The following is a 25,380-nucleotide window of genomic DNA, read 5'->3' on the forward strand; positions in this document are numbered from 1 at the left end:
GCCCAGGGCTGCGTAAAACAAAACTGCCTGTGTCTGATTTAATGTTAATAAGAAATTATATGATGACACAGTTCTGTGTGATGGTAATTAAATTGCCACGTTTTCTCCGGGTTTATTTGCGGACTTTGCTGTAGGGGTTATTATCTTATCTTAGCCAAGAGAAATTTGCCCATTTCCAGCAGGTCTTTGTAACAACTACTTGAACCACACATTTTGTTTTCTCCCCAGCTAAAACTCCGATCACAGTGTATTGAAATACATTTGCATAGAATTAAAATTGCATTTGATACACCTAAGGTGTAAAGACGAGATTAAACGTCTTCCATATGTACTACAAAACTTTTGCGCTCATTCACTATAGAAACTGAAGGAGGATTACGTGTATCAGCGCCGCTGGTGTAGTGGTATCATGCAAGATTCCCATTCTTGCGACCCGGGTTCGATTCCCGGGCGGCGCACGATGTTTTTACAGAGTCATCTCTTTACAGCTGACGTATTTGTGGTATGAGCGAACATCTCTCGTCACAAATTCACGTTTTAGTATGCCAAATTGGAACGACAACAGCCCAACCCCCCCCCGGCCTCCGAATACCGAGAAACTGAAACCGCTTCACTTTTTTTTAATTTCCAAAAGCCCTGCGCAAGCCCATTGCGCACGCGCAGTCGCATATCCGCTCTGATTCCTCCGCCATCTTATGTCGCCTTTCCATTGTTCGGAAACGGAGCAGGCGAACGAAGGTGGTGGGACTTGAACCGTGCGCTTTTGACCAACTATTTCGAAGACGACAGTTCGACGAACGGTACAGGAGGCGTCGCGGCGCGCGAGCAGCCCCACGAGGACGGGAACGGAGCGGAACGGCACGCGACGGTCACTGGAGGAATTCGAGTCGCGCGGATTTCTCTCTCTCTCAGGGTTCGATTTCTCGCACGGTCGGAGCAACACGATGGAAGACGAACAGCCCAAAACCTTGTACGTTTCTGCCTAAAAAAACAAAAAAACTTGATTAATGTTATCTTTGGTTTATCCTGAATTCTTACCGTCCCTGAATGGTTTGATTTTTCTGTGGTAGTAAAATTCTCGACGCGGTGGTGGCCGTAATTTTGCCGTGCCGCTGAGAGGGGGGGATAACGCCAGATTCAGATTGACGTGTCCATTTTTAACCAGAAACCAGCAAGCGGCTTTCTGACGGGATCCGAGAATTTTCTGTGTGGAATATATTGAAATTGTGTGTAAACCCGGCTTAGTACTTCACGAAATGTCTTTTAATCTTGTTTCTGTTTCGGTCGGAGTGCGAAAGAGGCCGTGTTCCGGCCACTGGGCCCGACCGACGGCCCGCATGACTCCTCCGCTCTCTCTGAGTTTTGTTCCGCGGCCCATTTTCGAAGTGGCTTCGCGGAGTGTGGCAGTGTGTATATGCGCGTTCGGATCGCCCGTTTCTCTCATCGTAATGGCCGCATACCCGCACTTTGGGCCTCCAGTCAACCAGGGGGGTATTTCGAGCCAGCAGCGGGCCACACGTTACACCACTTCCTCAGCGGCCTCGCTGCAAACGTGGCACCACCATTTCGGCGGAAAGTGAAGAATACACACAAATACACAGCTCTCGCACTCAGTTTCGGTGTTTGCGCTCCGTTGACGTGCCTCCCTTGTTATTAAAACTTATGTTGTGGTTCCCTGAACGCTTTTTTTTTTTTTCTACGTAGTATATAATTTATTATCGTTTAATAACAGCAACTTTGTTTTCATGTTCTCATTCTGCGCTTTTTAACGCTCTGGAGTTGTTGCCGCGCGCAGAACGTGTGGTGTGACGTCTCGCGCCGATGAATGCCGCTCCGAACTCCCGGGTAACCACGTAAACAGTGCGTACGCCCGTGTGGCCTCGGGGCGCCCCTCGCGCCCAGGCCGACGCCATCGGCGGCTTTTCCGGGTTCCTGAGAGTGCTGCGGGCAGTCATTTACGGTCCTCACAGCGCCCCCCTCCCCGTTTGTCTTTCTCGACTACGTAAAAATCTGAAGTTGTTTCAGTATCTTTTGAATAGGATAATGAGATTTCGACCCGTTGCGTAGGACTCAACAATGGAACCCGCCACACACATAATATTGATTCTGCATAATAATCCATTTTGAAAATTGAGTTTTTTTTTTTTTGTACTTTTGGGAGATATAACCCAGGAAACTCTCATCTGATGTTGATCATGGTAGTGCATGTGTGTTTGTACGTCACCTGACCAACTTCTCTCCTGATATGCCAGGTACGTGGGTAACCTGTCCCGCGATGTGACGGAGGCCCTCATCCTTCAGCTCTTCAGCCAGATTGGGCCTTGCAAGAGCTGCAAAATGATTGTAGATGTGAGTAGTATTTTATTTACTATGAAGTTCTTCCACCACAGGTGTTGTGAATTTCCTGGATAGGGTCCTGCAGAGACCCTTGAACCAAAGGACTTCTTTGCTACTCTTATTCTTCATACAGAAGAATTGATACAATTAAGTTCCTTTTGGTAATAGTGTAAACTTAGTAAACGATACGATGGACACCAATTAATATCTGACCTTACGCGTCACCATTTCTACACAAATAAATATATCTTGAAAGTGGTGCAGTTTCTTCATTTGGGAGCTGTGTAAATTCACGCCTGGCTGCGGGTCTTAACTCTCTTTCCTCTCTCAGACGGCAGGCAATGACCCTTACTGCTTTGTGGAGTTCTATGAGCACAGGCACGCTGCAGCGTCTTTAGCTGCCATGAATGGACGTAAAATAATGGGTAAGGTAAGCTATCGTATCTAAAGGGTGAGTCGCGTCGAGTGGGGAGAACTATCAATGCAGTGGAAAATTCTTAAGTGGCTTAAGACTCCAATTTATGGTAACATTACTTTTCTTTGTATGTGTGATATTTGGGAACGTTTCTCTCCATTGCATGTGGCCAAATGACACTGGTGGTAAATTGAAACATTCTGAATCTGTTCGTAAACCAGATGAAATCAATAATTTGAATGGTGTTTTTCAAAGTTGTTAGAAGTGAAATATACCTTTTAATTGAAAAGTATCAAAACAATGTCCAAATAAGCCGAAAGGACATAGAAACATGAGAATCAACTGTAGCGTGTACGGAACCTATGTTTAATTTTTAAATATTTGAATTCACATACAATACCTGACTAAAATTGGATTGAAATGGTAAGTAGAGCAAAAGTAATGGTTAAGTTTTGTATTTTTCAAAATGATTTCTTCCATTTTTAAGTAGGTTTTTTTTTTTTTTTTTTTTTTTTGTGCAAAGCTTCTCTGTTTACTTTAAAGAATAAATGCATGACTTTTTATTGTTGGGTTTAAGTGAACTAGCACAATGTAAATTTTGTAATTCATAGGAAATTTTGTCATGCCAGCTGTATAGTATGTTATTCAGCACATTTGTACCCTATGGAAGTCGTGGGACACCTGTGATTTATTTCCTTATAACTAGTTGTAATCGTCTGTACTTCTGAGTCACAGTCTGATCAGGAATGACTGAAGTCTTTGACTCAAACACTAGGTCATTCAAACCCTTGGTGCCTTTTTTTAAAAAGGGGTTGGGGGGGGCAGTGTTCTTTGATTTGCAGAACTCCAAATTTTTGGGATTTTGAGGAATTGGACTTCACCATTACTGCTTGAAAAAACAGAGGACATACATTTGCTGTCTTTTTCCCCTATTTTGAAAAAGGTGAAAGTTGAAATGCAACCCCAGCCCATTTGAATATTAGTTTGGGCTGAGTTTTTGGAATTTTGAGCCAATTAGATAAGGCATCTTGCATTTTTAAATGTTATATGAAATCATCTGATATTAGCCACACATGTTGCATAAGACCTAGCATTTTATAGCATTACTATTATCTTCATCCAGGATAATTCCTGTATATTTTTTGTATGCAGTAAATATGCTACTTGCTTTTTTGTTTTACAGCTCTATATGGCAATGAATCAGTGAAGTTACTTCCATTTTTATGCACAACTTTCTTTTTATGTAGAGATGTATTGAAGATGTATTCAGGATTAAGGAAAAAAGTTCTTTAGTCACAAAAGTACAGTCTAGCTTTTCTTCAATTTGCTGAGCCAGTTTATTTGCCCTGTTCAAAAATTTAGAAATTTTCAAGATTTTCAGGGTGTTCCATGACTTTTGATACGGTGATCTTCGACGAACTTAAATGTTTTGTTGTTCAAAGCCTATCTTTTTATTTAACTTGTCCCACCCTAAATGCTTTGTCCTATATTTTCCATTTTTGTATCATGTGTATTTTTGAAGAAGTTGTAGCTTCAAGCATACAAATTACAGCCACAAAAAATATATTCAGTTGTAAATATTTTATCCTCAACAGGTATTGAAGGACCATTTGAGGAGTAATACACGTTCGTAATTTCACTTGTTTGTAAGTCCTTTGTTTAGACTTTTTTTTACTTCCTAGAAATTCCAAACTTTCACTAGACAGAAAAACACTGACATGTGAGTGTGATCAGGCTGTGCCCATCACTGCATTCTTCTGAAGGTCATATTGTGTATGTAAGGAGTGTACTTTTTAACAGCGCACCGACAGCAGGATGCTGTCCGGATATTGGTAAAGAATTCACCCTGTTGTCTTTTGTTTGTCCCCTCCCCTCTCTTTTTTCTTTTTTTTTCCCCTCTTGTTAGGAGGTTAAGGTCAACTGGGCTACCACCCCGAGCAGTCAGAAAAAAGACACAAGCAGTAAGTATTTGGGTCAGATTGATTTTGTGTTTGAACGCTGATCTTGTTGGTTGCTTTACCAAAGTTGTCTTCAGTTTTCTTCTCAGAGCATTCTTCTCAGAGTTTTCACTCTTCCCATGTGCTTAGCATGCTGTTTTTTTTTTTGTTTTTTTTTTCCCCAGATCATTTCCATGTGTTTGTTGGTGACCTCAGCCCAGAGATTACCACAGATGACATTAAAGCTGCTTTTGCACCATTTGGCAGAATATCGTAAGTGATAGACAGGCACTTAGTGCTGCTATTGGACCTTCTTGCAAGGGGTCATGCTGATATATTGAAGGGAAGCTGTGGTGTGAGCTAGGCTGATGAATTGAAAACCTGTTAAATTTTGTTCCTCCTATCAGTAGGTTGGGTGTGCCTCTTCCTTCCTGGGTTAACTGAACAGTTTGTGTTTTTTTTTTTTTTTTTTTAATAGTGATGCACGTGTAGTGAAAGACATGGCTACTGGAAAGTCCAAAGGCTACGGCTTCGTGTCCTTCTTCAACAAATGGGTTGGTTTCTCATTACTGTGTTTCACTCCATATTACAAGGTTCATAGAAGATAAGTTAGTGTTAAACTAGAGCATGCTAGCCAAGAATTCAAAATTTTTATTAAATTTAGCACTCAAGGATCACTTGTAATGGTTAAATATCAGCAAAGATTTGAAATGTTCATTATTTTCTATGTAAATGGTTTTTGTAAATGTGGTTCAATATCCATTTTGCATTAGATCACAAATAAATTAACCTATGAGTCCAACTGTAACAGGTATCTTAGACTAACAAAATTTAGATTTCACATAACTAGAAGACTAGAGATGTCCACTGACATGTTTTATTTGAATTTTCTGATTCATTCACTATACTGCTTAATCAAGCTTATTTTAAAGCTTTAATAGAAGTAAAATAAGCCAACACACGGCTGTAGCAGGACCAGGTTCGTGAGTCCAAGTTGACTCTTATTGTGTGCTTTCCATAGGATGCAGAGAATGCCATTCAGCAGATGGGAGGGCAGTGGCTGGGTGGCAGGCAGATCAGGACTAACTGGGCCACAAGAAAGCCCCCTGCTCCCAAAACAACCTATGATGGTGAGTTTTTGATCTGGTAATATTCTGGAGTTAAGAGCTAGTGGTAGAGGTATGGCTACTTCACTTACAAGGTAGCTGCATGACTGAGTCTAAATTGCAGAGGATTAGTTAATAGTAATTAATCTGGTCGTACACATGGAGCCTTTTAAATTCCGATTCTTTGCCAAGGTCCAACTTCTTAAGAAACCTAATTGTAATTTGGTAGTGATATGCATGTAACTGCCACCTTGGATTGTACGTATTTGTGATTGTGCTGTGTCAACAGCCAACACCAAGCATCTCTCATTTGACGAGGTGGTTAACCAGTCCAGCCCCAGCAACTGTACGGTCTACTGTGGAGGTGTCACCACTGGCCTAACAGGTTTGTTGCATTTGATTATTTTGTATACCTTTCCTTCTGATATTAGTCGTCAATGGTTGACCCACACAATCACCTTTTTACTTTGGATTTTTTTTTTCTGAAATTCAGAGCAATTAATGAGGCAGACCTTCTCCCCATTTGGACAAATTATGGAAATCAGAGTGTTCCCTGACAAAGGCTATTCATTTGTGAGGTATGTCAGATTCTTCCCCACACTTCAAACCTGTAATTATTACCTTGAAAGTATTTTGGTAAGAGTAGAAAGAGCAATAGTACAGCTGTAATATAATTTTGTGAAAATTATTAAATACCTTTCAGTTTTTTAAAAAAGCATGGACAGACAACTTAACAGGAATTTTAATTTTTGCCAAAATGTAGTAATTCTTGTCAAAAAAGACAAATACACTGGCTCTTTTGTATTAGAAAAGGTCGAGTTGAGAATTTTCAGCACTGCTTTTCCCAGTTTAATTCCTTTTCCACCCCTTATTTTATTTGATGCGATCAGTAGTTTTAATGTCCTTTTATGGGTAGGAACGCAACATAAGTATGAAGTTTACCAGTTACGTTTTTACTGCAGTAGTCAAATTTTCACTGACAACAAAATTGTGCTTAATTTAAAAATTTATATTCAAAAAGATTATGTAGTACTACTAACAGCTTTTTCTTAAGTTAGCCTGCTATTTTGCTTTGTTTTTCACAATTTTGGGTGGTTCCTTGGAAGAAAAATGATTGAGAATTTGTAATGAATGTGAGGCAGCTGGGGTATTTGTTTGAAAAGAAGCATACTTATAGAAAAGCTCCAACAGGAACAGCCTAAAATAGCAAGGCATTGGGGTATTTTACCAAGTTCTTGAGAAAAGAGTGCCTTCTAGTAAGAATGATACCAAAAATGCAGGTGAGGGGTTTGCAGCAAATTAGTTGTCCCAGACAGTTATACAATGCATTAATGGTTGTGTATTTTTTTTTTTTTATGGTATGGCATGAATGGTTTGAAATGGGGTTTGTGGAGGCCAAAAATGAATTTCCATCGTTTAAGTTACAAGAGTTTTACAAAGTATTGTAGCCATCTTTTTTTTTTTTTTTCTTTTTTCTTAAAAATAGAGCCAAACCTCTAGACTGGATTGTGATCCAATAGTTAAAGTAGCTTTCAGTTGAAATATAAAGACTTCGGGTCCTGATTGCTCTTATAAGCTGAAGAGCCTGTGTTTTGCACAATACCACTGTGTGGGACAGCAGGTAGTGTAGTAGAGCTACTGCCTTTGGACCTAAAGGTTACAGGTTTAAATCCCACCTACAGTTGTCGTACCCTTGAGCAAGGTACTTCCCCTAAATTGCTCCAGTGAAAATTACCCAGCTTTTTAAATGGGTAAATAATTGTAAGCATCTTAATTTTTGGAGAAAAGTCAGCTGAATGAATAAATGCAGTATTACATGAAAGCCAGTTAAAATGAATTTAAATTTTATTAGCTGGGGATCAAACTATTGAATGAGTTTGATTGTCTAGCAGTGTAGATTACTTTTTTGTTGCGCACTCAAGGAGATTTTTGCCATTTGGTTGCAGATTACTGTGCTGGAATGGTATTCATATTTATTTGAACATAATGTGATGTTCTCAGTCTTAAGTTGTTTTGGCTTTGTGGTCATTTGAGTGAAATCCTGTTTAGTGTGCTGCTCATTTCCTGCTTGTGACATCACAACACTGGTTCACCTTCATCTCTTCAGGTTTAATTCCCATGAGGGGGCAGCCCATGCTATTGTGTCTGTGAATGGTACCTCAATAGAGGGCCATGTGGTGAAATGCTACTGGGGAAAAGAGACAACAGACATGGTGAATCCTATGCAGCAGGCGCAGGTGCCCCAGGTAAGGGATTTCGACATTCCCGTTTTCTGGCTTGAATGGTGATCTTAAGGATGACTTATGTCTGTCTGCCTTCTTTTCTTAGCTATTTGGGTTTCACTCATCTTTCCTCCCCTCTCTAGCAGAACAAGGTGGGCTTTGCAGCCCAGCCCTACGGTCAATGGGGGCAGTGGTACGGTAACGCTCAGCAGATTGGCCAGTACGTACCCAATGGTTGGCAGGTGCCAACCTATGGGGTATATGGACAGGCTTGGAACCAGCAAGGTTTCAAGTAAGTACCAGCAGCATGATGAATTTGCAGTTATTGCCTGTGGATGCATGTTGAGTTCCTACCTTGGGTAGAGTGTGGTGGTCAAACTGTAGAACAGTACCTCTTTTAAAATTTCCTTTTTAACTGTTTTTACATATTGCGGTTAATACAGACATTTGAGTAAACATTAGTATCAGTTGTTTGGCTCCATCCTGGGTCAAGTCCGGTTTTAATCTAATTTCACTGTGGTTTCCTTCTCTCTCTCACCCCGTTCGAAGTCACATACAGCCTGGCGCTGGGTGGACAGGCGTCAGTGCTGTGAGCAACGGTGGTGTGGTGGAGCCGGCACAGGGTGTGAATGGGAGTGTGCTAGCAAACCAATCCGGCATGGGAACCACGGGATACCACACTCACTGATGATGGGGGCTGAATTGGGAGGCTCCAGGCCTACGTGACCATGGAGCACCCTCTGGGATTCACACAGGCTGTTTTGTTTAACAGTTAAGAACTTTGTCTGTGTGCGTGTGTGGACAGAATGCAAGGAGGGGGGGGGGGGGGGGGGGGATTTGAATGGGGAGCAGGGGTGGGGGTGGTGGGCTATTTGACCCCTGATTTTCTTTTCTTTTGAGTCGAGGTGGAAAGAATGATACCTTTACTGTGGGTTGGAGAACTTATTGCCCTACCCTGAGGCAGAGGTCACCTTCGGCTCTATCAGACTGACTTACCAATGGAGAGGACTACGCCATTTTTAAATAATTATAATAAAAGAGTAAAATGACGTTTTGGATTAGGTTTTTCCCCATTTGTTTGGTTAGAGTGATTTCACCTGCTGGTCTCATAAGAATGAAGCTCTGCCGTTTTTTTTCTTTTTTTTTTTTTTTTTTTTTTTTTCTTTTGACTAATAAATTCCAGTTAAGAATGCTGGTAATATCGTGAATCATGCGAAATGTTAGAATTTTTGTTATGAGAAAACAAATGGATGTCAACTGTTGTATTTTTTTTTTTTAATTAGATTATGAATTTTTGTTTCTCTAAACTAAAATGCAGGGATTACTGCCACTGTTTTTTTTCTTTATTTTAAAGGCAGACAAATATTGCACAATACTATTCTTGGTTATCTTTTCACAAATTTGTTCTTACACAAATTATAGATATTTTAAATTGTTTTGCATTCCACTTTTGAATTTTGTTTATTGGAGGGCTTATAAGTGAACTGTTTTTTATGTAAATAACCAAACAAAGTCTGTTCAAATGTTCTGAAACTGTATAAAGGAAAACAAAAAAATGTTGATTATGAAAGCTTGCTTGCTTTTTCTTTTGGGGAGGGGTGGGGGAGAGGGAGGGGGAAGGAAAAGAGGTTAAAATAGTAAGTCAAACCTTGAAATTAGTAGCACGGTCAAATACTGGTCGAGTCTGATCTAGGTATAGTGTAACTTTTCTGGGGGGACATGAAAATGAACAGCGCTTAAGTGGAGAATAAGTAATACATTGTATAAACTTTTTCTAAACCAAGTATTATCCAGTATTAGATGTTGATGACGAATCTAAATTTTTGCACTCTTGTCCTTTGGAAAAGTTTTAATACAAGAGTTGGATGAACAAGTTGTGTTGCCTTATTTCAGTTCAGTTAGTTTTTTAAGCATCCAGTTACCGGGTAAGAGTAGGCAGTGCCTCAGGGGTTTTTTTCACATGATATGATTTGAGATATTTTTTGGGTGGGTGGAAGGGAGCTTTTATAATGTTTATGCTACTATAACGTGTTCTTGCTTTGTCCCATTAAAAAGCTGATGTGTATAAAATTGCCTCAGAACTATTTTTTAACTCAGACTTTAAAGGATGGTAATCTTAAAAGTCAAATAGTGTACACAATTATGGGAATTTACAATATTGATGCTAATAACTGGAATATGGATGCGTTTGGAATTCTTAATGGTGCTATTAAATTCTCTGATTTTCTTACTCAATTATACGATTTAAAATCTTTTCCGGTCAGTATATGTTGCTCATATTTTGACAGTTTGTATGGGTAGCTAAGGGATCAGAGGGCATCAAATATAACCGCTGGAAAAAATCTTTTACCAAATTTGTATTGCGTGTAATGAAGTACCCTCACATCTTTGAACTACACGAAAAAAAATTTACCCATCGTAGTAAACATCTGTATTGAAGTTGTATCGATAATGACCCTTTTTTAAGCACTTCAGCTCCACGTTGTGTTACGTTAAAGAAAATGTTGGACTTCGGACATAAATGAAAAAGTTTAAGAACGTGGCCTTCAACTACACTTCCTAGGAAGCACCGCTTCGCAGGTGCCCGCCCCCTATAATCCACGTGATCAGCGGAACATCCAATCAAATGGCTTGTTACAGCAACGAAGCCAGCGCCGTTTGTAAGGAGGAATGGCGACGGTCTAAGAGGAGGACGAGGCAGCTTTTTAAAGCGGAACCCGAGCGCACACAGGCTGGAGTCGCGCTACTATAAGGCAGGTACGGTGGAGGGCAGAAGTAGCTAGCGAAATAACGCGGGTGTCATTAGCAGCGGTTTGTCTGGCAGTATCCTATAAGACAAAAGCTCGTTTCTTCCCCCCTTCAAAACAACAAGAAGAGGGGAAATGACGTCAGCGTTGATCTGCTTTAGTGTTTATGTCCATTGCTGCCATGCAGACGTGCGGATGGAAGCTGAGGAAAGTGTCTGCTTAAACGGGCAGCACAATGGAGGGATCCACGTCGTCTAGTGGAACTGGTTAATAAAAAATATGCCAGGTTATGCTGCACTGCGTGGGTGGGACTCACTCAGTAGAGTTGCCTGACCATTACAATATACACTCACACTGTATTATTCATATATAGACTTAACACTTTCTCAAGTTACAGATATAACAAAAGTCAAAAGAACACATCTCGTACATATTTGTAAGTTAAACAAATAGATTCGCTGATGTAGGAGATGGAGTCTTTACTGTTCATCTGTGTTATGTTAATGACTATGGAGAAAGCAGTGATGGGTCATTTTGTTAAAGAGAACATAGTCGTCCATCCAAGCATCTGGTATCAATAAGCAATAAGTCCAGAGTAGGTTTGCTCTGCTCAGCAGCCTGTTCTGGAAGCATGGGGCATGAGATGGGTTACACCCTGGGTAGGACAACAGTCCATCGCAAGGCAGTCTTGCGCGGTCATTGACTCACATTCACACACTAAGGTCAATTTAGAGTCATCACACGAAATGCAAAGTACTGTGGGAGGGAACCCGTGTGAACGCGGGGAGAAGATGGAAACTCAACGCCGAAAACGGAACACTTTAAATGATAAATGACGGTGATGAACAGAAAACGATGGGGAGAAAATATGAATGAATGTGAACGGCCCGTATTTTTCCTTTCTGAAGGATAACCTTAACCTCAATGGACGGTGGTCTGGTGGAATCGGGCCTGTCGGTGACCCAGCAGGCAGTGGCCCCACAGCCTCAGCCCCCAGCCTCTCCAAGCCTGCACAACCGGCCACGGGACCGGAGGAAGATGCCGGCCTTCTTGTCGAACCTGGGCAAACCCACGCTTCGTGGGATACGTCGGTGCCCGCAGTGCGGCATATACAATGGCACACGCGGCTTGAGCTGCAAGAACAAAGCGTGCGGCGCCGTGTTCCGTGATGGTGCTGCAGCTGGTGCCAGGGCTGGGGCTAAGAAGGGCTGCACCGAGGTGGTGCGTCTGGTGATAGACGGAGGAGGTGGAGGGGGTGAGGGTAGGGCAGAGGGCACTCAGGTATTTTCTGTGCGACAGCGCGGAAGAGGTGCAGAGCTGCGCGGCTTTGTGGAGCTCACGCTAACAGACACAGCCATCACCACACCGGACGGCACCGTGCTGACACGCGTTAGTCTCGGCCGCTGCTTCATGGCGGCATGCCGCCAGGGACAGGGTCAGGCGCAGAGGGGTAGCGAGAGGCAGCCTGGCACGCGAACTGGCCCGACGGTGCAGTCGCTTCAGCCGGAGAGCCCCTGTGTGCACGTAAAGCAGGCAATGGAGTGTCAGACAGAAGCCAGTCCCCTCGCACTCAAAAGCTCTGTGCTGGACTCCCTGCAGGCCCCCAGCCAGGTGAAGGAGGAGCTGTGGCGGCTAGCCACTGAGTCAGCGGGCCCTCTCGTCCAGAGGGTGTCACGCAGCACTCTGGTGGTGAAGTGCCACGCCAGTGAGAGCCACCCGCTCGGGCTGCTGCACCTGACGGTGGCTTTGGCTCCAGGTGGGGTCAGGGGTGAGGTTCGAGCCAGGGAGGGGCAGCACACCCAGTTCCACTGCGCCTGCCAGGGCACAGACACCAAGAGAGGGTCAGGGGTCAGGGCAGGTGAGGCTCAGCTCTCAGACATCAGGGATCATAGTGAGGACACGGGTGCTCCTGCATCTCTTCCCCTCGGCACCTCTGGCTCCTCCTCGTCCTCCTCATCACAAGAGGTGTGCCTCCACTACTACGCCTGCGTGTGTGCGCTCACAAGTGATGCAAAACTGGCTGCTGAGTTTGCTCACTTCCTCAGCTACGCGCCTGACGGTACGGGCTCCTGCTGGAGGGCACCAGGGTTTTGCTGTGGAGTTGTAGGAAATGTACGGCAGCAGTAAATAGCAGTCTACCTGTGTGCATGTGTGTGACTGTGTAGGTGTGCGTGTTAGCGCCAGCTGCTCTGTCCTTGCGGCTCCGGATCGTCAGCACCTGGCAGAATCTGGGACTCCTCACAGGACCAAAAAGTCTAAAGTGGAGGACCTTCTCGCTGGTGAGCACCCACATGCTGTAAAACTCTGTGAGCTGTCTCTCTATGCATAGAACAGAAGCCGTGCTGTGAAAAAATGTTTCTGTTTCTGCAATTTTTTTATATTACGTTTGATCAAATCTTTTTTTCAGTTCTAGTATATGAATGGAGCCTGAGAGAGGAAAAAGTAAAACCAGTATTGTTTTTTTATGCCCTTTCCCTGGTGTGAAAAATAATGAAATGTCCAATCATAGGTGTGAAAAAGAGCTGTGTGAATGAATAAAAGACATACATATTTATTTTATGATGTAAAGCATGTTGCCAGGAAATGCAAAGAAATTATTGTTAATCTGGTGAATGTTTGGAATAGCGGTTCACTGATCGGTTACCTGCCCACGCGTTTGCTTGAACATCTGCGTCATCAGTTGTTGTGTACTTTTTCCGTTGAAGGAATACCTTTCTGGGTTTTGTCTTTGTGTCCAACGTGCCCTTCCCGCATCCCAGCGTCTGCCTCTGCCCAAGGTGTCCGAGAGAGCCTGCTGGCACCTGCCCCACGTAAACCTAGCCAGAGAAAGCAGCCCATCTCTGCTGCTGTGAAGGACGCAGGTGCATCCTACGTACCACCCACCACACTGCCTCTTCGTTCATGCAGTCACCCAGCACGTTGACTGCGTAGTGAGATATGACGCATGTGGTCACGCCAAGAAGTAACTGACTTTTTATTTGAATCTTCCCAGTATTCACATATTTTTCACAGCATTATCTCTGTCTTTCCCATTTTTCCTCTTGTTCTGCAGGAAGCAGCCAGCCTGTAGATGAGAGCCATGTATCCTTATCCTTTCAGCAGTGGCTTGCCAGTGTGACAGAGCGTATCCACCAGACCATGCACTTCCAGTTTGACGGTGAGGTTGCTTCGCGTTGAATATGGATCTTCCTCACGGCCTCCAGAAACCCACCTAACTTGCTGTGTCTCGACCACTTATTTGTCCTGGAGGAATCTACCTCTGCTGTCAGAAAGGCCACAGTTCTAGCGGATTCTCAGTTGCATAATTATTTTATTCTTTTAAATATTTATTATTTAACAAAACCTGCTTTCAGTTTTTAATCTGCTTATTGTTACTAATCACTGCCTAGATACTTCTCCCAGCTTGCTTGACACATCCATACTTTAATATATTTTTAAATGTACAGTGGGTCTTCTTTACTGGGCAGCCTCTTGTTCCTGAGACCAGTCTACCCATTGGGTAATGTTTTTGATCACCTGTAGAGTACAGTTAACTGCATACAATATGGTTGGTGACCACGTGTTACTAAACTGTGTTGCAGATCACCAGATTTTCACAGTCTCTTGAGTTTGAATGAAAAATCCATCACCATCAGTCACACACACACACACATTTTCGGAACCGCTTGTCCCATACGAGGTCGCAGGGAACCGGAGCCTACCCGGTAACACAGGGCGTAAGGCCAGGAGGGGAGGGGACACACCCAGGACGGGACGCCAGTCCGCCGCAAGGCACCCCAAGCGGGACTCGAACCCCAGACCCACCAGAGAGCAGGACCCGGTCCAACCCACTGCGCCACTGCGCCACCGCGCCCCTCACCATCAGTCATTTAAGCCATAATCAGCATTACAAAAATGAAACTGGTAACATGATAGAATGTGTCGGTGATCTCGAAGTCAACCAAGTTTGCAAAGAGAGAAGTGAGATGGTGGTGTTGGTGCTCACGCTGCCTGTCGCCGCCCCAGATTAAGTCACATGCTTTTGACTGCTTTCTAAAGCTTTTGGCTGACTCAACTTATTTCGGCTGTGCTCTGAACTTTTGTACCACTCCTCCGAAAAGTGAATCCGTTGGATATTTTTAGATGTATTATTTATGGAAGTGGTGTCACATCAGGGAATCAGATAAATAGAATACCTTGTATTACTGTAAGAGTGAGTACAGTATATTAAATACAGTGAGTATCAATGTTAGGGTTAAAGTAATGCATACCAAGTAATGCTGAGGATTTGAGTGGGTGCAGAAGGAGAGTATGATACTACACTGTGTCTTTGGGAGCAGGTGACGTAGCGGTTAAAGATGCCTCTTTGCACTTCAAATACCTGGGTTTGAATCCCCATTTTTGTTGTTGTACTGTTGATCACGGTGAACTGAAAAAATGACTCGGCTATATCACTGAGAGTGTAAATCACTGTAAGTAGCTAAATGTGATAAGTTTCTTTGGAGAAAAGCATGAGATAAATAAATATAAATTAATACATGTCTTTGGAGCAGGCAAGCCGGAGCCACTGGTCTTCCACATTCCCCAAGCCTTCTTCAACGCTCTGCAGCAGCGCCTCTCCCTGGGATCCAAGAAGAGGAGACTCCCCAACTTCACCACAGGTAGGCTAGGGGTCCTCTCTGCAGTGATAAAGGGTGAAACTCCCAATGAATGACAGCCCAGCAGTGGAACTACAGAATACTGTATAGAGAGGGATCCAGTCAGGATTTATGCAAATCTAAAACACTTAAGTTATTGTGACAGATGTACTGGTTTGTGGGACAAGAGGACAGTGACTCAGCATTTCTGGATCAATAGCCTTTATTCTGGAACTCTTAGGCTAGGCAAGGTGTCAGGAGAAGGGAAATGACAGCATTCTAGGCGTTTCTCCATCTCTCGCTCCAGGGCAAGTTCTTTCTTGCTGTCAAGCAGGGGTTTAAATAGGGGAGTCATGGCAACTGGCTGTTCTGTGTATGGTAATGGTAATTTGTTATGCTCAGTTCTGTGTGTGTTGTATTCTTTATGTTGCACATATCTGTGTGTGTGCCCTGTTTTCCTGCATGCCACTGTTACTTTTCAGGAAATGGCAGTAGGTATTTCTGAAGGACTAGCCTACTGCTACACCTGCAGCTTTACCGAAGGCATACTGTGTGCCATTATACTTGCAGATTACTACCTTAAACTACAGCAAACCACTTTGACTTAACGGTAGACACACTCTTCCTAGGCCGTGTCATATTTATCTAAAGCTAAACACATTCAGCAATAGTATAAGACATGCTGCTTTTACCTAAAACATACCATCTTTACATAAATCTATCTCTTCTGCGAAACAAAAAGATATTTTCACAATCCCAGTTCCTTAATTATCATTTCTTAGTGCACCTATTTAAAGGTATACAGGAATGAGAATTACAAATAAGTGTTTTCTGTTATGTCCTTGTGTGCTTGTTCTTCCTGTCAGCCTTTGTGAGGAATGACGCTCTGCCCTTGGGAACCTTCTCCAAGTACACCTGGCACATCACCAACCTGCTGCAAGTCAAACGGATATTTGACACACCTGAGGTGGGACATTTGAGATGTCTCGATCACCCTCTGCCTGTCTCACTCTGTTTCAGATTTATCATTTGTCTCTAGCATTTTTTTTTTTTTGTTTACTTGTCTGCCTTTGTGAGATTGGGATTTCCCTCTGAGTTCTGTTGTTCGTTATGGCTGGCCATTGTCTCAGAGTTCTTTACAATAGTATTTACACTGCTCATGGGCATGGGCCATCTTGGGACTTGAACATTCTGCCATCAGGCTGTGTTCTGTGTCTCTGCACACTCTCGTCCCTCTGCCATTTCTGGCTCTGCACCCTCCTGGCCAATTGTCACTCCTCTATGTTATCTAGCTCCCCCTGGAGCTCACGCAGAGTTTTGTGAAGAATGGCGACGGCTCCTTTTCTCCATCCCGATGTTCAGAGGTTCCACCTGCAGCAGAGGGGCATGCAGGAACTGAGAGGCCTCAGGCCATCCGCCCACTAGAGCTGCGTACGTTCCTGAAAGTGGGTAGGTGTGCAGACAGGTCCGACCACGCTGGTGTTCTTCTACGACCTAACTATAATCAACAGTAGTGGAGTTGGGGATTTCAGTATGATACCAAAATGTTTTACTGTCAAATTCCAGCAAGGTAATTGTTCTTTATGCGTTATTATAGTGTACAAATGGACCCAGCCATGTGGTGCCTTTGCATGCACTGTCTTGCAGATACCTGTCTTCTTATTTTTGACCAAATCTTGCTATAACACACTTTATCTCTGCAGATACATCATTGCAAAGGTATGTACAGGTGCTCCTCGACTTATGATGGTTCGACTTACGGTTGTTTGACTTTATGATGGCAAGCTGGCAATAGACATTCAGTAGAAACCGTACTTCTAATTGTGAATTTTTCCCTGGCAGGTGATATGCGGAGTGATACTCTCTCGCGATGCTGGGCAGCTGCAGCGATCCGCATCCCCTAGTCTGTCACGCGGTTGCTAGACAGATAACTCCCTGTATCGACGTTGTGTTTTGTGCATCCATGTTGTCACAGAAACTCCCATCTGTGTCTCCTGCTACTAGTGGGAAGAAGGAGAGGAGGCCAATTACTCTTGAGGAGAAACTCAAGATAATTGCCCAGCATGAAGGCGGCAAGCCCCTAATGGCCATCGCACGTATGCTAGGCTATGATATTAGGTAGATTAGGTGTATTAAATGCATTTTCATCTTACGATGGGTTTTGCGGAATGTAACGCCATTGTAAGTCGGGGACCACCTGTATACTAACTCGAAATTGAAAGTTACAAAAATAAACATTTCTGTATTTATTTAAAAATGTTTTTTTGATTGTAAAACTACACAGGAATACAAACTCATAAATGTGATTCACACTCACTAAGTGAGAGGGAAAGTGTGACTCTCTTAAAGTGACAGTGCACCCTTAATAGGTGGTACGATGTCACAACAGGTAACACTTGTCCCTAAGCTTCTCGTTTTGAGTATAGTTTTAAATCTGGCTCAGGATGTCCAGAGTTTTTGGCTCCACAGCACTTACTCTACCCTGTCCCTGCACCCTTAAAGTCAAAAGCCTGTTATCACCTCATTTCCAAGAAAGCATAAACTTGATTGGGGGTTACAGGTATACATGCTTTACAACATGGTACTGTATGTATTTTTACAAGATGCATTTGTTTGTTCCTACTATTGCTGCCTTTAATTCACTGTTCTGCCAAAATGTACGTAGAGCACCCTACACAAGTCTTAGACAAATAGTTACTTCTATTTGTTTGTTATACAAGAATCTTATTACATTAGAAAATAACTAATAAGGATGAAACTTATCAAGTACAGAAATTATTAGTTAAGAAGGTTCACATAAATAAGCAACTGTTGAAGTTTCTCATCCAACATTGTCCACTGCCAAAGAACATCTTGTCTTTTTGCTGCTACTGTTACAAAATGATTTATAGAGTCCGAGCCCACTTTTTATATTTCTTGTGTCTGTTAATCCCAAGCACCTTTAATAGACAATGTAAGGTGCCCCCAGCAAAAAGAAGAGAAGCTGAATAGGTCTGCATGCATTTTAGTCTTTTAATTATGTCACACTAGTTCAGATTTGTGAGATTTTTCATTATTTCTTGTGGGGAAAAAAATTGAGTATGTGCAATACTCTTTGGGTCCACATGAGCATATTACAATAGGGATCCCCTGTATTCTGAATTGCTTCAGGAGAAGAATTTTAAATCTGTACAAAAAATTGGTAAAATGTGTGCTGCTAGATGGAACAGAAAAATGTGGTCCAAAACAAGCAGAAGGGTTAGGGATTCAGTGTGGCAAGTAACACTAATGAGACAGTTTGAAGGTTCTTCTTTTCGTGCAGCATTATTGAATACTGTTTGATTTTTTTAAAATCAGAAAACTTCATAGATGCAGCAAGTTCCATTCCATGGTTTAACTGACATCCGGTAATAGACTCTCAGCTTATATTAGTATGTAACTACTATGAATTATGTTTGTTTGCTCCTTCCCCATGGCCCAGAATATGTGGAGGATGTCAGCGCTTCCTGTGTTGTGAGAATAGCTGTAAAATGATCTTTTCCCTTTCAGGGACGTCATCATCGGAACACAAAGGCCCCATTCCATTTATTATCGAGTGGATCCCTGACATCTTGCCGAGGTCCAGAGTAGGCGAGCTGCGAATCCGCTTTGAATACGGGCACCAGCAGAGCGGACCAGCAGAACACGGAGATGCAATGGCTGCCAGACAGGTCGGGGTTTCTGGAGGGGTCGGTGGCGGCAGCATGGTGGCCACCTCTGACGTGGGCCAGTCACTGCCAGCTTCCACTATTGAGATCTTTCGTGTCACTGTCCCGTGAAGGCTTCCTGAGAAACTGATGGGGCGATATACTTTTGCGATTTTTAAGAATCTAGAATGTGATTCGCTGTCTGTGGAGGATTTAAAAAACCGAATAAGCGACTATGGGAATTTTTCTTTGAATGGGGAGGGGCAAACAGTGATGGACAACTGAAAGTGCAGACTGCAGCACCTCTTCCAAAATCCTGCCTGGGATGACAGCTGCTGATGTGGTAACAGAGCACACTGTAGGCTGTTCTTCATATGAGAAATCCAGCAACATTTGTGTTTGTGCTTTTAATATTGCTATGTTTAACTAGTCTGCTTTGGCGACTTTTAAAATTACGGCCTTTAAGTGGAAGCTCTGCTGAGTGATGACATGAGTGTGGTGTGTCTGATGGGACATAATGGGAATGCGTCCTCTTGTTCTTGTTACACCTAGACAATTTGTGTGCACCATGAAAGGCTGTGGTCTCATCACCAAGAATATAGCCATTCCAGTTATTATAACCAAAGAATAAAGTTACTGTTTTCTGCCAAATACCACAAGACCACGAAGATATCGGTCATTCTGACAGATGAGCGGGTCAGAGTTGTTTTGTGCCTCCAGTTAAATAATAATTTCCATGTGACAGAGAACATGCCATTCCTGTGCATATGAGAATCAAGTGGTGTGGACACGGGAGCACGTGATGACCTTAGCAAAATGTACCCAGGATCCCACAGTGAAAAATGCAATAACCCTGGAAGCTCTGGGGAATCTCATTGTCTCGACATGGATTTTTTTTCCCCTTCTGGTCATCAGATGCATAAGGGTGATCAAGAAATGAAGGTTCACTAATTATGCATCTGTGTACCATTTCCCCACACTTCAGTTTCTGCTTAGCTTATGTTTTATGTGACTTTGTGAGTTTTATAGCTTACCGTGTATAGTTTTACAGCTGTACAACTCCTGAAGGGTGCAGGATATTTATAGAAGTGTGTGAAAATGGCAGCCTTTGAACACATGCTGCTGTTCCCCAGCTCGCTCACAAGAGGGCGAGCGCACGTTACATTTGCCCACACCATGGTAAAGGCAGTCCCAGGGCAGCTGCCAAACGCAGCATACCTCAGCACTGTTTAGAGTGCGGTGCTGTTCCTGTTGACCCCAATTGGGAAAGACGGCATGAAGGATGTGTCTCTCTCTGTCTTTTGTTTCCCTCCTCTGAAGTTGGAGCTTGACAGCTCTGTAACGGATGGGGGGGGACAGATTGTGCAGATGAAAGGGTCCCCCGAGTCCCCCACCCCTCATGGTCCGGCATCCTACACAAAGTGCCGTGATGCAATCTGGTCCTGAGTCAGACCATCCTTCAAACCGAACCCCTCCCCTCATCCAACATATCAGGCGATCAATTAATCAATCAGGCGGAGGAGCCAGAGGAACAGGAACCTGCCATGCTGCAAGGGCCCCGCCCCTCCCGGCTGTGATTAGCCAATGGTGTCCATTAGTGTTCCGCAGCGCGCCTGTCCGCAGAGCTGTCAACGGAATTGGCAGGCTGATGTATCTGTCTGTTCCGTAACCGTCACGCAGTGCTCCCGGCGTTAATATTATTAAAGGCTGTCTCTTGGGTGGAGGTGGAGGTGGGGGTGGGGGGCTGGCGGGATGAGCTAGTGAGAGGATCGGACGGGAAATAAATCATGGGCTCGGGCCCTCTCTCGCTGTGACTTGCAGCCCGGCCCATCTCGCAGCTTTGCACAGATGTCACTCAAGGGGACAGGCTGCCGCCAATCACTGTCTCCGCTGTGGCACCTTCCGCCGCCGTCTGACTGGAGCGAGCACAACGCACGGCTTCAGACGAATCTCACGGCTTCCGGTCGTCACGCGGCGGCTCAGATTCTCAACTTTCAAGTGTCGTTTAAAAGTTAAACCTTGTTGTGCAGAGCAGAAGGGTGTCAGTCCAAGCAGACTTGGGGATTTCTATGGTTTAAGGAGCTTGTTGGCAATGAAAATATTTATTGCTGACAGTTTCATGACATATTTCTCTCAAAAACCCTTTTTTTTTTTTTTTTGGCAGCCTGTGCTCACTGCAAGGCTAAGCACACAAGTACAGAACTGGCTCCTTTTCAGACATAAATAAGTTGCAGTGAAGAGTAAATACGCCGTTCCAACCTTAGTTCTTCACATCCTAACTGCGGGTGAATATGAACCATCATTTTTATGTCTTGTTGTTGAACTCATTAATTTTTATTTTCTGTAATAATTTAATATAATTTAATGTTGCACATTTTACCAGTTTGTGCATCTGCATGATTTATCGAAGCAGTTCTAGTTTACAGATGTATATTACTGGAGGTTAGGGAGGATAGATCCTTCTGGTACATAGACCTACAGCTCCCAGACTGTGCCACTACCTGCTGTCAAACGCAGTCTGTCACACTGTGTCCATTTGAAGTGTCTCTCACGCTCACAGTCTCAAAGCTCTCAGTGAAAACCGCTGGTTATGGGCGAATAGATGGAGTTGATGGAACCTGGTGCTCAGATTCAGTAACGTGAGGAGCCCCTAACAGTACTTCTCAACCCTTGGTCCTGTAGGACGGTCCACATTCTCAGGCCTGATTACTCACGTTTGTGGATAATCTCACAAGCTTCACTTCTGAAACCTCGAAGCCTGTTCTTTCATCCCTACTTATCTGCATCCAGTCCTTCCAACCCGTGTGTCCTGACCAGGCGAAAGTCCTACCAACTCTTAACTTGCCGAGTTCCCGTGAACAAGGGAATCTTGGGTCACGCAAATCACAGTAGAGCGGTGAGACTCGCCGCGTGACAAGGATAGAGTTTAGTTTGAACATTGGAGATGCAGAGAGCGGAGCTCTCCAACCACCAGGAGGCTGAACCAGCCGTCAGTCCGGAACATTTCACTGGAGAGAAGAAGCGAAGGAGCCTCCAGAGTCAATGGCTGAAAAAAAATAAACACGTCACAGTAATTAACCTTGACGGGCCCCACGTGCCGCCAGTGTCAGAAATGTCGTAATGACATAATTAATCTCTAATTAAGATACACTGTCTGGTGGCTGTGGCACATTGCTTGGACCAGTCCACAGCATGCCAAGGATGATTCTCCTGAAAGTTGTTTTTCTGCTCAGTTCAGCTGGAAACTGCTCAATGACGGATTGTAGAGCTGAAAATACATCAGCTTTCCTTGTTGTTAGTCATCTCATCCTTTCAATCATTTAATTTTCGCTGGATTGCGTTCAGGACGATCCAGCGGGTAGCGCTTGTGCCTTATGGCTCCTGGGCTGTAGGTGTAGATTTGGGGTTATGGGTTTGAATCCACCTCAATCTGTGTGGAGTCTACATGTTTTCTGCCTGTCTTTGTGGGTTTCCTCCGGGTGCTCTGGTTTCGCCCCACAGTCCAAAGACATATTTCAGGTTCAGTGTTAACTCTAAATTGCCCTTAGTATGTGTGTGGTTGTCCTCCTGTGTACTGGTGTCATGTCCAGGGTGTAGCACACTCCCTGTGGCTCCAGGATAGACTCTGGACCACCACAACCCTGCATTGCACAAGTGGTTACTCATCAACTCAGTGAAATATTTACATACGTGAGATACTACCTCACTAAGGGTTAACTCAGTCAGGACTGACTGTGCACCCCCCTCCTAGGCTGGTATCTGATGGTAAATGTATACATTACAGTGATGGTCAGAAAATGGTTTTCATCAGAAGTAAAGTGTTTACTTCTGTTATAAATGCAAGCCTTTATTTAAAAAGAAGGCCTTCAAACTCACAAAGACATTCTTTATTCTCAAGTTACCCATCTTGGTGGCCAGCTGGCTAAGCAGTGCAGAGTGATAGACAAATTATTTCAAGGAGTGGTCACTCAGTACTACAATTACCACAGTCGGTTTCATTTTTAGTAAACATATCCCTACTGGAAATGTGTCTGGAGTGGTTTGAGAACACAAGACAGAGTGTTTTCAGAGTTTTCAGTAAAACTTATCAAGTGCCAGTTAAAATATTAATTTTGCATTAGATATAATGAACTCTTTTTATACGAGGTCTTGATCTGCTTAGCTATTAAAAGTATAATAGAAAAAATTAAATGTAGCATACAGACAGGCGCACATTTATACGCACCCTGAGTCTGTGTTTATTTTAAAATGTCTAGTTTACAACAAATGTCAGACTGTTGATGCTGCAGGAAATATGACGTTTTCTCTCTTTTTATAAAGCCACAAAAGAAACTAAAAATCACAATGGAAAATACTTTAAATATGTTTTTAGAAAATCTGATATACCTGACATAGGGGGGTTGGGTGGGGGGTTGCGCAGCAGGTTTGGTTGGGTCCTGCTCTCCAGTGGGTCTTAGGTTTGAGTCCTGCTTGGGGTGCCTTGTGATGGACTGGCGTCCCATCCTGGGTGTGTCCCCTCCCTCTCCAGCCTTGCGTCCTGTGTTGCCGGGTTAGGCTCTGGTTTGTCGGGACAAGCTGTTTCAGCCTGTGTGTGTGTGTGTGTGTGTGTGTGTGTGTGTGATATACCTGTCCATTTGTGAAAGTGCAGTGTTAAATCCAGTAGGTTTTTACCTGGTTACTGCACAGGAGATGGACTGAAACTAAGAGTGCAATGTGGACAGTTAATTTGGAAAGCACCGAGAGGTGTGACAAGAAGAAAGAGGTGGACAGAAACAGGAAACGGGAATCCATGCTGGTGTGACAATGACACTCAAATCGGGTACAGATGCACGGTAAGGGGAAACACTGGGCAAGATTGCGTCCACTTTGCAACTTGCCGTGGTGGCAATGTCTTGGATAGGGTAGGGGGGTGGGAGGTGGTGGGGACCTGGGGAGAAGGTGATGAAGGGAGGACAGCGTCCTAGCAGCCGTTTTGGACTGTATGCTTGTTGTACTCTCTCTCTCCGTCGAAGCCTTTCATAGAGACATGCACGGAGCCGACAGCTCCCGCTTAACCGTGTCACTCTGTATTAGAGACTCATTGCCAGGGGGCAAAGAGGAAGAGAAAGAGAGAGAGGGAGAGCGAAATAAGTGTAGTGTGCGATCAAAGACAGAGAGGAGTGACAAAGGAGGACAGATATTAAACAGAAAGCTCTCGTAGGGAACACTACAGAAATGACCTAGATGAAATATGAAAAAGAAAACCCAACATTGTATCCAGGGCGTAATTAGGCCAACTTTCACTTCAACCAATGTATAAAAAACACAGTTAGAAACATTTAGGACATATTACTATAGCCATACGAGTTAACGCCTGCAACGATCTGAGAGCGTTGTTGAGTTCTGCTGCGAGCAGGTTTTCCGGCTTGCTTCATATACCCTTTGGACTCTGTGGAGCCCCAGAACCGTAATGCATGGACAAAATGTGTGCTTTGGCTCCAGAAAATGATGGCAGATTGCAAAAAAGCTGACATCTCACTCTGCAGCATAGAAGTACCATCGCACTGTAAGAAAAATCATCCAAGGTGCCTGACCTGAAAACTGAAGTAGGCAAGAACTAAGCGAAGGACAAGATGTGGAACCAGCTGAAAGTAAAGAGGCATTTGACAAAACACGCCGAAATGATCGAGCGGAGTGTTTTTGCTGTCCGTCCTGGGTTCCAAGTGTCAAGAGGACATGGTCGGCTTTCAGCATCTGGGCAAGGAGTCAAACGTTTTGTTCGCAGTGTAATTTACTTGCTTTGTACACCCTACATGACTGAAATCCAATTGATGAAGACTTTGTAATGGGATTGAGGCATAAATGAAAGCAAGGTGAGTAGGGTAAAAAAAACGATAGACTGGGAGATTGTGGAGGGGCATTAATCCAGAACATGACGTAGAGTGGCACTGGTCAATACCTGCCCTGTCCACCTGTCCTTATTTTTCTTTTCAGCTACAATACTTCTAAAAGCCAACACAGCTGCCAGACTGGTCACGATAGATCGTTTATAATTGCATTAACATTTATTAATTTAGCCAATGCCTTTAATCTAAGAAGTTTTACAGGTTTGCCACAACTAAGTTCAGGAAGTTCATGAAAGCAAATTCAGCCGAAACAGGCAGTCAGCACCTGGGCTGAACTTATGATAGCACTGTTTCCACTCGGGAGATCCTAGGGCCTGGTCGTCCCATGTGAGAAGAAAGAGAGGTCAACAGCAGCTGTGCTGACCAGTTGCTACTAAGCCTCAATATCTTTTTCACTAGCTCATCCTCAGGAAAGGATGTGGGGCTGTGCTTGGTTCGTGTAATAATATT

The 25,380-nt window shown here is 43.7% G+C and overlaps 2 protein-coding genes and 1 non-coding gene across 6 annotated transcripts; all 3 read left to right on the forward strand.

Annotated features, from left to right (window-relative positions):
• Nucleotides 1–387: 387 nt before the first annotated feature.
• Nucleotides 388–458, forward strand: trnag-ccc (transfer RNA glycine (anticodon CCC)). Its single transcript has one exon. It is a non-coding gene; the product is annotated as a tRNA-Gly (tRNA).
• A 212-nt stretch (nucleotides 459–670) lies between these two features.
• On the forward strand, nucleotides 671–8,842 carry tia1 (TIA1 cytotoxic granule-associated RNA binding protein). Of its 2 annotated transcripts, none has more exons than XM_018744915.2 (12): nucleotides 671–970; nucleotides 2,253–2,349; nucleotides 2,669–2,767; nucleotides 4,659–4,713; nucleotides 4,875–4,962; nucleotides 5,168–5,243; nucleotides 5,711–5,819; nucleotides 6,085–6,180; nucleotides 6,289–6,373; nucleotides 7,903–8,041; nucleotides 8,161–8,309; nucleotides 8,567–8,842. In XM_018744915.2, the coding sequence occupies exons 1-12, from the start codon at nucleotides 945–947 to the stop codon at nucleotides 8,703–8,705; spliced, it is 1,158 nt and encodes a 385-aa protein (XP_018600431.1). In that variant the 5' UTR covers nucleotides 671–944; the 3' UTR covers nucleotides 8,706–8,842. The 2 variants fall into 2 exon arrangements, with proteins under 2 accessions (XP_018600431.1, XP_018600432.1); XM_018744916.2 differs by having other exon boundaries at nucleotides 8,164–8,309.
• A 1,828-nt stretch (nucleotides 8,843–10,670) lies between these two features.
• c6h2orf42 (chromosome 6 C2orf42 homolog) lies at nucleotides 10,671–19,700 on the forward strand. 3 transcript variants are annotated; one of them, XM_029252633.1, is made up of 9 exons: nucleotides 10,671–10,774; nucleotides 11,673–12,823; nucleotides 12,930–13,043; nucleotides 13,470–13,625; nucleotides 13,817–13,921; nucleotides 15,297–15,404; nucleotides 16,247–16,347; nucleotides 16,673–16,829; nucleotides 18,909–19,700. In XM_029252633.1, the coding sequence occupies exons 2-9, from the start codon at nucleotides 11,689–11,691 to the stop codon at nucleotides 19,175–19,177; spliced, it is 2,145 nt and encodes a 714-aa protein (XP_029108466.1). In that variant the 5' UTR covers nucleotides 10,671–10,774; nucleotides 11,673–11,688; the 3' UTR covers nucleotides 19,178–19,700. The 3 variants fall into 3 exon arrangements, with proteins under 3 accessions (XP_029108466.1, XP_018600212.2, XP_029108467.1); XM_018744696.2 differs by having other exon boundaries at nucleotides 13,524–13,625; XM_029252634.1 differs by having other exon boundaries at nucleotides 10,671–10,770.
• Nucleotides 19,701–25,380: the final 5,680 nt, after the last annotated feature.

Source organism: Scleropages formosus, chromosome 6 (assembly GCF_900964775.1).
Source record: "Scleropages formosus chromosome 6, fSclFor1.1, whole genome shotgun sequence".
Classification (NCBI taxonomy): domain Eukaryota; kingdom Metazoa; phylum Chordata; class Actinopteri; order Osteoglossiformes; family Osteoglossidae; genus Scleropages; species Scleropages formosus.

Coding starts and splice junctions, on each gene's coding strand:
- tia1 (XM_018744915.2), top strand. CDS start 945: ATGGAAGACGAACAGCCCAAAACCTT. Junction 2,350..2,668: donor GCTGCAAAATGATTGTAGAT/GTGAGTAGTATT, acceptor TTCCTCTCTCAG/ACGGCAGGCAATGACCCTTA. Junction 6,181..6,288: donor TGTCACCACTGGCCTAACAG/GTTTGTTGCATT, acceptor TCTGAAATTCAG/AGCAATTAATGAGGCAGACC.
- c6h2orf42 (XM_029252633.1), top strand. CDS start 11,689: ATGGACGGTGGTCTGGTGGAATCGGGCCTGTCGGTGACCCAGCAGGCA. Junction 12,824..12,929: donor CCTCAGCTACGCGCCTGACG/GTACGGGCTCCT, acceptor GTGACTGTGTAG/GTGTGCGTGTTAGCGCCAGC. Junction 13,626..13,816: donor TGCTGCTGTGAAGGACGCAG/GTGCATCCTACG, acceptor CTTGTTCTGCAG/GAAGCAGCCAGCCTGTAGAT.